This window comes from Rhododendron vialii, chromosome 3a (assembly GCF_030253575.1).
Source record: "Rhododendron vialii isolate Sample 1 chromosome 3a, ASM3025357v1".
Lineage (NCBI taxonomy): Eukaryota > Viridiplantae > Streptophyta > Magnoliopsida > Ericales > Ericaceae > Rhododendron > Rhododendron vialii.
Genome location: NC_080559.1, coordinates 31,287,802 through 31,299,729, shown reverse-complemented (window position 1 = coordinate 31,299,729; position 11,928 = coordinate 31,287,802). Strand labels below are relative to the sequence as shown.

General features: G+C 39.5%; 1 protein-coding gene across 3 annotated transcripts; it reads left to right on the top strand.

Moving 5' to 3' along the window:
- Positions 1–241: 241 nt before the first annotated feature.
- On the top strand, positions 242–10,698 carry LOC131319940 (uncharacterized). 3 transcript variants are annotated; one of them, XM_058350405.1, is made up of 18 exons: positions 242–698; positions 1,615–1,673; positions 1,755–1,886; positions 1,981–2,121; positions 2,670–2,726; positions 3,567–3,661; positions 4,027–4,159; positions 4,260–4,439; positions 4,891–5,081; positions 5,229–5,295; positions 6,187–6,320; positions 6,552–6,618; positions 6,940–7,002; positions 7,080–7,324; positions 7,403–7,532; positions 7,956–8,048; positions 9,423–9,727; positions 10,249–10,464. In XM_058350405.1, the coding sequence occupies exons 1-17, from the start codon at positions 341–343 to the stop codon at positions 9,693–9,695; spliced, it is 2,418 nt and encodes an 805-aa protein (XP_058206388.1). In that variant the 5' UTR covers positions 242–340; the 3' UTR covers positions 9,696–9,727; positions 10,249–10,464. The 3 variants fall into 3 exon arrangements, with proteins under 3 accessions (XP_058206388.1, XP_058206387.1, XP_058206389.1); XM_058350404.1 differs by having other exon boundaries at positions 246–698; positions 9,423–9,620; positions 10,249–10,698; XM_058350406.1 differs by having other exon boundaries at positions 617–698; positions 1,751–1,886; positions 9,423–9,620; positions 10,249–10,698.
- The last annotated feature ends 1,230 nt before the right edge of the window (positions 10,699–11,928 follow it).

The window sequence follows — 11,928 nt, the reverse complement described above, 5'->3', positions numbered from 1 at the left end:
AATGGGATGCTGCCGCCGAGCATCTCTCGATAGAGCGCATGTAGAGTTGTCGATCCGGCTGCTTATTTCGACACAAACGGTTTAGAACTGTACCTTGCTAGGTCAAGATCCGAGCCTTGCTAGGTCAAGATTTGAGCCGTCAATTATCTAGACAAACGGCCGAACTGGCCGTCGGCTGTATCCCGATGCCTAGCAAGAGATTTGCAAAGGTAACTTCCAAATTGCCGTTGCGCAACAATTAACCGTCGCTCATTGCCAACCACAGAAAACCCCACACATATATATATTTATACACACAACCACTCCTCAGTTTCGATTCCAATTCCTCACCACATAGAAGATGTCAAGATGTGATAGCAGGAGTATTTTTTTCGTGAAGATCCAACCCGCCATGGGCTCGCGCCAAGCCTCATCGACGATCCTCCGCAACTACTACTCCCTCCGCAATCCGAATCGGAGGCCCCGCCGCGGCGGTCCGACGAAATTCCGGTGCTTCGCCGTCTCGCCACCGCTGGGCGCGGTGCTCACGACGGGAAACGTGATCGCCGCGGCCGCGGCGGCAGCCGGGTCGGGCACGGTGCACGGGGCGGTGACGTCGGCGATTACGCAGGTGGCGGTCACCGCCGTGGCGATTGCGTCCGGGGCTTGTCTCTCTACCAAGGTCGATTTCTTGTGGCCTAAAGTTGAGGAGCAACCTGGTGAGCTCAGTCACTTGTTCCTTCACTTGAAAATGTGTTTTTGAAAAATGGAATTATGTGCTTATCAAAAAAGAAAAAGAAAAATGGAATTATGTGTTTGCAACGAACCGAGCTACTCTAGTTTGAGCTGGTGTTCGACTGAAGCTCCTTGAGCTTTCAAACCAAGCTCGAAAAAAGTTACTACTAGGCTTGTTCGGCCTACGATGTGTAAAAAATTTAAGCTACTTGAGATCGGCTCGCATTTGACTTATTGAAGCTCTTTCGAGATTGGCTTGTCTTGTAAACAAGCAAAGCTTGAACAACCAACTACACAGTTCGATTGGCTCGTTTATCACCCCTAGTTTTTGCACTCGAGTCTTGACCGTCAAGTTGAACTCCGTTCTTAATCATAGATTGGTGTTCTTATGTTTGTTGGTTATGGTTTTTGTGATTGTACTAACTTCTGTATTGATTTGTATTTTGCATTGGAATTTAGAACTATGAGTTTACTGTATCATCTTCACGCAAGCAGAGAAAAAATCTGTGGAATGAACTAGTTTTGTGCATGAGGAAAAAGGGTTAGGCTTCTCTTTAGTAGCTGGAGGTCCAGCGGAAAAATGTGGACTGCGGGGCCCCCTGTCATGGGGCCCCGCAGCTCCTCCCACATACTTTTGGACTGGACACTGGAGACGATCCGAACCTGAAAAGAATTTATTGGATAGAAAGAAAAGAAGTTTTTCAAAGACAAATCACAAGTGATTTTGGCGAAAGTGAAGCACATTTCGTACTGTCTTTCCTTGTCTGGGTGTGGTTTTTTAGCAACTGTATTGTGTCCTATTGGAAAAAATGGTACAGTTTCAGGACGAGTATCTTGTAAGTTCATCAGCCATACGTTGCAGTTTGTTATTCGGTGCTAATGCCATGCATCATAATGCAGGCTCTATTGTACTGGAGGGAGTAGATGTAACTGGGTATCCCATATTTAGTGATGCAAAGGTTTACCATCTCTACTTGCATTGTTTGATTGCATGTGATCTATTGTTGAAGTGCCATAAGATACCAATTTTTTGAAGGCAGGTGCAGAAGGCAATTGCGTTTGCTAGGAAAGCTCACCATGGCCAATTACGGAAAACGGGAGACCCTTATTTGACTCATTGTATACACACAGGAAGAATCATAGCAGTATTGGTTCCATCAACTGGAAAGCGAGTAGGTGTCATCTTTTGCTATTGTGGTGCAGTATCTAGTATGAGTCTGACAGTCCAATATTTAAACAGTTACTAACTTTTTGCTATGTGCACAGGCTGTCGATACAGTTGTGTCCGGGATTCTCCATGACGTGGTTGATGATACTTGTGAAAGTTTGCACAGCATAGAAAGAGAGTTTGGTGATGATGTAGCAAAGTTGGTAGCTGGAGTTTCCAGGTTAAGTTATGTCAATCAGGTAGAGTACTTTTGCAGCATTGGTCCTTTTTTGGCATTTAGCAAGAAATAACCATCTCCAATAATTGAGAATTACACTATTCATGTAAAGTAACTGCTAGGGGTATGGGGTTGATTTGTAATAGCCAGTCAGGCAAGGCCTATTAGTGTAAACCCGTTAGTGACAAGGGATTTGAATATAGTAGGCCCCATATGGGTCTGATCCGAAATGCTTTCCACTTACCATAGGTGGTGGTATGTGATATATGATACTCGTACCTGATGGTATTTGTATTTTAAACTTTAAGCTAAAATGCTTAAGGCTTGAAAATTTACTATCTTTTGCTCTTTCGGTTATCGTGGAGTTCTCGAGGCCATTTGATGAACCCTTTTTGGCATTATTCCAATTATTTATCTCATCTTGATGTTTCATTCAAGTACGTGGGTAAATTGTAATTCATGTTCGTATACATTGTTGACTCATTTTGCATGCTTGGATATTGTACTGCTGCCCTTTCTCATGCTGTTTGTGTTATTCATCTTGTGTCAACTGATAATTTTGTTCTGCAGTTGTTGCGGAGACACCGGAGGGTTAACATGAGTCACGGCACCCTTGGTCATGAAGAGGTAAGTTTTCTGTGTATAGGGGGTTAACTATCAGCCAAGCTGTGGAAACAAGCTGGAAAGACTGTATATACTTTGTTCTATGATGATACAAAAAAAGTTTATTTAGTGGTACCTACCGTCGTTTGAAGCTATAAAGCATAAGCTGTAAATCCCAATTGGTTTATATGCTGCTTTCATTGGTTTTCTCCTTGGTCAATGTTTGCATGGGAAACCAAATTTTTGGATGGGATAATCAAATGACACGTGTTAGTGATATTAACAAAATAGTCCAAAGAATCTAGTAGTGCTGATGTAATGCTTGTTGGCGATTCTGTATGGTGCTTTCAGTTTCATAATCCAAAGTGGAGTGAAGAAGACCTTGTCCCCATTACAGTATTCTATGGATAGAAAAGTGATTATCATCCTAATCTGCAATTTTGGTAGTTCAGGTTTCTTAAAATGACAACTCTTGTTAACATGAATTACTGTTGGTCATATTTGCCTGCCTCTTTCATAGTTTAATGCTACCTTGACTTTTCACGTTGCTTGTGTTTGTAAAACTGATCATCGCAAAATGTTGTGTACTTCCCGTTGTGCGAATTTGTTTTCCGTGCAATTGTGTATTTAAATAGATTTCTGAGTAACTTAATGGAGGGATGATAGAAGAGTTCATTTCTTTCCCAAATTTGTGCTTGATTTTTAAAGGCAATCTGTAAAATATCGAGGCTTTACATTTAGTGAACTACATACTGGTTGATGAAGAAGTATGACTATTACCATTCTTTCTTGTACAAAAAGAGAATGCATTGCCTATGCCTGCTCTAATATTCTATTTCTGATGGTTTGCACTGTGTCTTCCAGGCAAATAATTTACGAGTCATGCTCTTAGGCATGGTTGATGATCCACGTGTGGTGCTGATCAAGCTTGCTGATCGTCTGCATAACATGAGGACCATGTAACGGCTCTATGCTCCTTTCATGATTTTTGCTTTTTCATGTTGGTAATAGATGAAGTTCTTTGGATTTCTTGATATGGTTCTTCTGACTTTAAAATGGTTCTCTCAATGTCACTTCTCTTTTGTACAGAGATATTGCTATTATATTTATTGTTTTGCTTGTAGTTGTACCTTTGCATATGTTTTCATCTTCCCACTTGTTTTTGTGCTGCCATAAGCTTGCTTACTGTCTTTCAGATATGAAGAAAGTTACTACTCACGAAAAGCTTCTGAATCTCTTCTTACTTTTAGTTTCTTAAACTTGCATGGTAGTTGGTTCGTAGCCTTGTAATGCTAAACTGTCCTTGACGATGGCTTTCTGACAGTTATGCTCTGCCCTCTGCCAAGGCTCAAGCTGTTGCTCAGGAGACATTAGTTATTTGGTGCTCACTTGCTTCCAGATTGGGTCTGTGGGCTTTAAAAGCTGAACTGGAAGATATGTGCTTTGCTGTACTTCAGGTGGGCTTATGATATTAGCAATTTTCAAGCAAGTACTCCAGTATGGAGTACACAAAATGCTTAGGTAGTTTAACAAAGCTGTAATATTTGCTACTTGCAGCCTCAAATTTTCCGTCAAATGCGAGCTGACCTGGCTTTAATGTGGAGCCCTACCAACAGGGCTGGCAATCTGCGAAGAATACCTGCAAAAGCCAGCTCACTTGGGCCATCAAGTGGAAAAGACTCCACTCTTGCCTACGAAAGGTCCATGTCAATAGATGAGGACAACACAAGCATTAGGGTGAGAGTGCTAGTTGCAATTCTTGTGCCCTATGGTTGTTAAAATGGGTCAAAACCTGGTCTCTCATGTCATTTAAGACGCAACTTGAAATCTTTTTCATTAGCTTTCTTCTGTAAATTTCTAGTTTGTTTCCCCTTTCAGAATTAGGTGGATAAACAGATAGGATTCTAACATGGAATAAGGTTTCGCAATTATTTTTTCCATAAGAGATTCCGTGGCCTTCGCCTTGCTAGATGCGATTGCATAACTCAAACGGCTGTCATAGTTTAGTCTTTCATGGAATCGTAAGTTTGTGATTGAAGTGGTGGTAGCAGAGGTGCTAACACTTAAGGAGAACGTAATATGAAGTTTCTTTTATCACAATTGGATATGTTGCTTTTGATTGTATATTTGCATGGTAATTTTCTCTCGCCATTAACCTAAAAAAAATTATTTTGCATTCTATTTTCAGGAACTTTTGCAGGGTGTGCTTCCATTTGATGTCCTGCTAGATCGAAGAAAACGGATGAACTTTCTTCATAATCTTAAAACAAGTTCAGAGTCTCAAGCAAAACCAAAAGTTGTAAGGGATGCTGGAATTGCTTTAGCATCACTTGTTGTTTGTGAGGAAGCACTTGAGCAGGAGTTACTTATATCAACTTCGTATGTTCTGTTTATCCATTGTCAAGATTCTTCTTGTTGATTTTTAGAATAGTTGGTACTCTGAAAAATCATGTTTTGTACATCTGGAAGCAATTGCTGGCACTGTGGTAACACATCATTGACTTTGGTTTCTGTTCTATGTTGCAGTTATGTGCCAGGGATGGAAGTCATTTTGTCTAGCCGCTTAAAAAGCTTGTACAGTATCTACAGTAAGGTATAGGTGGATTTTTTCGCGTATAATAAAAACTGACAGACCATGCACCCACCATTGAAGTTCAAGACAACAGCAAAAGCGAAATGCAAAATTTTCACCGGGGTTTCGTTACGAGGAATACTTCACATTTTTTTGGGTGAAAATGACCTGACGGTCCTGACCTCTTTTCCAAATGAAACCGGACCTCGGTACTGCATTCATCAAAGAGATACAGCCATCTCGTGATGTTGCACGTTCCCTTCAGATCGTTCTCTTCGTGCTTAAGTAACATTCTTGCCCTTTAATTTAGCCTTGAGATCGTTCTATCCGTGCTTTAAGTCAACAATCTTGCCTTGATGTAGGTGAACATTTTTAGTTTCTTTGTTTGGTGGTTCTTGGCTTGTCTATCTATCTAACAAGGCAAGTGGTCACAATAGATGATCTTTATAATGTTACCTGGATTCTTCCAACATTTTTGTCACAGTCGTGAAAAGTGGTCCTGTTATATTAATTTCACATTTATCCAAAAAAAATTCACGTTTTGTTTATTATATTCCTCTTGTAGTGGTAATTCAGTCCCACAATCTTACTGTTAGCTGTCTAAAATCTTAATGTCATTTGTTGGAAGTAACCTGTTACCAGATGGAGGGACTGGCACTTTTTGTGGAGTATGAATCTGTGCTTCCATCTCATTTTCTTTTCTTTTTACCTTAGTGATAGCATTCCCCCTCTCTCACCACCCCCCTCCCTCCCTCCCTCTCTCCCGTGTGCGTGCCTGCTCTCACACACGTCTTTTGAAGTGGCTTTTGTTTAAGTTCATCTTATTGCCCGAAGTTTGGTTGTGTAAGCCTCATAGAGTACTCACCTGAATTTCCTTACGTGATTTTCTGTTTTTATTTGCACTTGTCATAGATGAAACGAAAAGAGGTTGGGATTGATAAAGTATATGATGCCCGTGCTTTGAGGGTAATTGTTGGGGATAAGAATGGGACTTTACATGGAGAGGCAGTTCATTGTTGTTACAATCTTCTCAACATTGTGCATAGGTGAATGAAACCTAAAAATTACTGATCCTCTGTCTTTGCGAAGCAGGATTTTTTATTTTATTTTTGTACTTTTAATGGTTGTCTGACCTGTATTTCAGTGCTGTTTTTCTTGTTAATGCTGAGAGAAAGGGTTTCATAAGATCAATCAATAACAATTCAAGGCATTCAGGAATGCTTAGGTTGCATGTCAGTGACTGAGAAGTCACTAACATCTCCTTCCCCTCTGTGCAGGTTTTGGACCCCAATTGATGGTGAATTTGATGATTACATTGTTAATCCAAAGCCAAGTGGATATCAGGTTAGAATTCCCTTTTCATTGGTTGTAGTCTCGTACAGAAGATGAACTGCCTTGCTAATATCACGAGTCTATTCAGTTTAGGCAACCCTGCCATAGTATCTTGAAAACTTTCAAATCAATGCATGCTATAATTTTTGACCTAATTGTTGAAAATATTTTACTATCTAAGCTAACTGTCAAATATACATTCGAAAGGAGGTATAGTGTCAAATGATTTGCTTACAGATCATATCAGTTTCCACTTTGTTGGTATGAGTTTGAATATCTACATAAATATATTCAAAACTGTTCTCAAAAGTGACTTTCCTTTTCTGATCGCAGTCTCTGCACACTGCTGTACAAGGTCCTGACAACTCTCCTTTGGAAGTTCAAATAAGAACACAGGTACCAGTCTTATCGCATTCTTGTAATCAGATCAAGTTTTATTCAGCTGATAGAAATATTTGCTGTTAATGTTTTAGAGGATGCACGAGTATGCTGAGCATGGACTTGCTGCGCACTGGCTTTATAAAGAAACAAGGAACAAGCCTCCTCCCAGCGGAAGCATTCGTGATTCTGAAATACCAGCATCTTCATCTCTCGCAAAAGATATAGATGATCAAAGTTCTTTTGAAGATGATACATTTTGGAAATATAATTCTTTGAAAGTTGGACATCCAGTCCTTAGAGTAGAGGGAAGTCAGTTGCTTGCTGCTGTTGTTGTCAGGTTGGACACGTTTATATTATGCAGGAAGTACATGGTTTTCCTTTTTTAATTATCTTTTTACGAGGGTTGCATTTCCAGGGTGGATAAGGATGGAAGGGAACTGCTTGTTGCTTTCAGCTTTGGACTCACAACGTCTGAAGCAGTAGCTGATAGAAGATCTTCTGACCAACTACAGCGATGGGAAGCTTATGCAAGGCTATATAAAAAGGTGAAAATACACTGAAAAAGGGGTCAGAACTCTTTAAGAACTCGGATTATTTCTTCATGGATTCCTATTCGACTTTTTGGTCTCCTTAAATCACTGAAGAATACTTATTTCAAAAAGTTGCATGATCCAGAAAAGAAAAACTGAAGTTATTGTATCATTGAGAACTTTAAGTAGGTAACACAAGGCAAAGTGTAAATGGAAGACATAACTTCAGATGGGATAAATGGGATCAAATATCCCAATCCAGTAACCTGTCAAAAACACTGTTGGTGATCAATGTTTCCCATATTTCTCCTTTTTATTCGCAGGTCATACATCATTTTGAGAATGAGTCCTAAATCGGCATGTTTTCCTATTTTGGAGGAAGACATTTGCATAATTATCTGTTTTCATACATGTACTGAACTGAAAATTGGCTTTTAGGTGTTCGACTTGTGGTGGTGTGAACCGGGGCATGGAGATTGGAGTACTTGCCTCGAAAAGTACACACTCTGTCAAGATGGTATCTACCACAAGGTTTGTTCACCATGCCTGCTTTTCTTTCTCATTTTATTGGATTCTGATTTTTTACTGATATTTGTGGTGTATCGTTCACTGACTGTAAAATGGTCTTGAAACTCGACTTCAATGTACAAATCTCTGAGGTCTGAAAGTGATACAACAAAGTTTACTAAATTTCTGATGACAAACAGAGAGAGGCAAGTTGTTGCAAAGTCAACAACAACGCTCAAAGCTCTTAAGGAGAGTTGTCCAAGCACAGTAATATGGAACTATGTTAGATAATGCTTGTTCCACTCTGTCACAGGAACCTTGGGTTCTCACCTGGAATCCGTTAGGACTTAGGCTTCACCCTTTAATTTTAGGCTGGGATTCACTCCCCATAGACTAGGTTGCATCATTCATCACAGGAAACTTGACTGGCATCTCACTGTTTGGACCCCTCAAGTCAATCGGATTTAGTTAATAAATTGATTTGTGTAAGCATTAGACTTGTTTTGGTAAGTCAGATGGTAGACTTCTCCTCAAGCTATGATTGGAATTCGTAAGCAGTAAAAATGTGACCGTTAAACTACATAAACCCAGTATAAAACTACCATTGGACTGATAGTCCTTTGTACGTATGAAAAAATATATGGTTATTAAGTTACTCTTCAGTCTTCACTCCTAGGCGTGATATGTAATAGTAGATGATTCTTGGCAGAGACCAACTTTTATCCTTTAATTTTAAGCACCATTGTGAAAGGTGAGCGTGTAGATAGATTGCCTTATTTATCGGGTTTTTTGTTTTCTGAATGCCCTTGTATGTTTTATGTTACCTTAGAGATAGTTGTGGATGAAAAGGTAAAATAGTTATAAACAAAAAAAGAAAAGCCAGGCTGAGTTTCGAGGTAACTGTTTGTTGAGTTCGAATGAGGAACTTGATTGTAATGTGTCCATTTCCCTCTCCCAGTAATGACAGAACCGATACTGGATTGTATTGGTTTTGGATGGGATCATATGTTCAAATGAAAGTCAGAGATTGGGTAAAAAGCTGGTAAACATGTATCCATTAAAGTCTTAAGTGAATATCGACCATTTACCCCAACTAGAATATTCGGTGTGTGGTAGTAGTGACAATCTAATAACATTCTAAGCAGTTACATGAAAGAAGAGCTTATAAACAAAAAAAGAAAAGCCAAGCTGAGTTTCGAGGCAACTGTTTGTTGAGTTCGAATGAGGAACTTGATTGTAATGTGTCTATTTCCCCTCCTTTGGTATTCATATCACCGGGTTCTGTCATTACTGGGAGAGGATGCGAAAACGATATGTGCATTTTGTTATTTAAAACTATTATCAGTTCCTAAAATTCAGTTGCCTTGGGGTTATTGCAATGATAGTTTTGATGTGCAGGAAGACCAATTTCAACGCCTACTACCAACCTTCATTCAGGTCATCGAATTGACAGAGAGGGAGGAAACTGAATACTGGGCTGTTATGTCTGCTGTTTTCGAAGGCAAACAGGTTGCTTCTGTCATATCTGACTCCAGCTGCTATGAGACTCCGGGCTCCAAGTCTTTAACTTCTGTGGAAGCTGGCATCAATAACAAGGTCCGATTTAATGATAAATCTGTCTCATATTACACGACGGTGGAAACGGGTCTGATCCATTATTTTCCTTCATGAGTTTGTTTCACACATGGCTGTGTTAGTTTCTGGTGAGACTCTTAATAATTAAGATAAGTGTGTGTTTGTTGTAGCTGAGCTTATGGTGAAAGCTGCTTACTAAAAAGCAAAAGTTAAAAGCATCGACATGGAACTTCTCGAAAATTAGCCTTCCAGCTTTTGTAGGTTGTTCTTCGGTTATAAGCCAAGAATTGCCAAAGCCTTGGAAAACACCCCTTAATGTGTCTCTCTTACAGTTTAAGCTTTTAGATGAGTTGGCAGTTAACAAAATCACATGTATCAAAGCATGCAAGTGATTTTGCGTTCGATCCTCAGTCAACCCAATAATTACTGTTCTGCATATGTTTGGCCTATTTATGGGTGTGTGAATAACATAACTAATTTTCCATCTCTTTAACAACATAAAGCTTAAGCTTTCAACTGAGTAACTTATGGTTGGCGATTAACAGTTTTTCAATGGTGTCCATTCGACCATGTTTTTATGGGTCGTTGAGGTTTCAAGGTTTCAGCTTGAAACTTTCCAAAACTGATGGGGACTGGTTAAATTCTATAGGTGAAGCTACTGAGGACAATGCTCAAGTGGGAGGAGCAGCTGCGATCTGAAGCCGGTGGTAACCCAAAATCTGTTGTGCTGGGAGAAGTTGTGATTGTATGTTGGCCACATGGAGAGGTAATGAGGTTGAGGAGTGGTAGCACCGCTGCAGACGCTGCTAGAAGAGTTGGGCATGACGGAAAGCTGGTTTCCGTTAATGGTCGGCTTGTATTGCCCAACACAGAGCTTAAAGATGGTGATGTAGTGGAAGTTAGAATGTAAATAGTTCTGTATTCAGTACAGTTAGAATAGGTAAAATTATGTATAGGGGAAAATTGTATATAAAGGGGGTTCTTTTTGTTAGCCATGTTCTACTTCAGTATCTCTATTGGCTTGTTTGAAGATGTCTTAATAATGAAAAGTTCAATTGGCCATGTGTTACGGCTCAGACTCCGTATGGCTTTGTCAAAAGTGTACAATCTCAAATAAGACCATTGGTTTGACACATCTCCTTTTTGAATACAAATCAAATGGAGAGAAATGACCACGACCATCTTTGGTGTAAAATTTGGCACCCGACATGGCATTGTCATTCTATGACATTAACAAATGACAATGTGTGAAATTGGATCTAGCCCAAAAAATGTCAAATTATGGTGGAACATAAATAGCAATGGGCGGACTTGCTGTTATCTCACGGTACTTGGTTTTGAAAATTCTGAATGGGAGAATTGGCTGTTTCCTTTTGAAAACATGTTTCTGATTGTATGTTGTAAAGGATTATCTCTTATGGTGCATAGATTTTCCTCTTAGTTTATCGGTTGATAAAGTTTTCCCTTTCGACGTTGATCCTTCGCTAATATACTTATGGAGATTTCGGGCTTTGATTTTAACTGGAGTCCCTGTTGTGATTTTGAATCTTGGTGAGTTTGTAATTACTGATTAGTACTTTTGTATGGTCACGTTTGAATTTGGATTGGTAATTTGCAAGGTTCCATCAGAGTGACTCCTGAACAATTTCCTAGAATCTTGTCGATATTAGTTGCATTAAGGAACAATACATCTCTCAAGTGGGAGACCTTGGTGCAAAGATCTTCTCTAGCTTTGGAATTGGGATAATAAGTCCACTTATCAGCAGCAGGGTTCCCGTTCCTTTTAGGTTTGACTTGAATATTGTGATTCACACAAACAGCGATGTTACAGAAATTAGCGGTTGGGCAGCGGCAGAAAATTTGTGTAAATTATGTGAACGTTTGTATAGAAGTGGTACTTCAACAATGAGTGCGGATGAATAAATAAAAAAAAAAACAATGAGTGGTAATTGTGATTTTGATTTATGAGGTTGTCTTTTTCATGGAGCCTTCGTGAACAGGATGTTCACGAAACTGTTCAATCTCGCGCGTCCATTTCGGTTTTGGATGGTCCGGCGTAGACAACCAGGACGCACCAAAAATTAATAATGTAGCAAGTACAAAAATACCATGTGCAAGTAGCAAGTTTAACATTCAGACAATATCTCTCTCACATTCATATCTTTTCTATTAATTTCATCCTTGAGTGCTATCAATTCCTTCACAAAAACATCAGCCGTGTAGTCGAGTTCTGAAAAGCACAATGCTTCACGCTCTAACTTTTTTTTAGATTCTAACATACTACCAGTTCATCCACATTCTAAATTTCTGTTTTTCTCATCTTCAAATT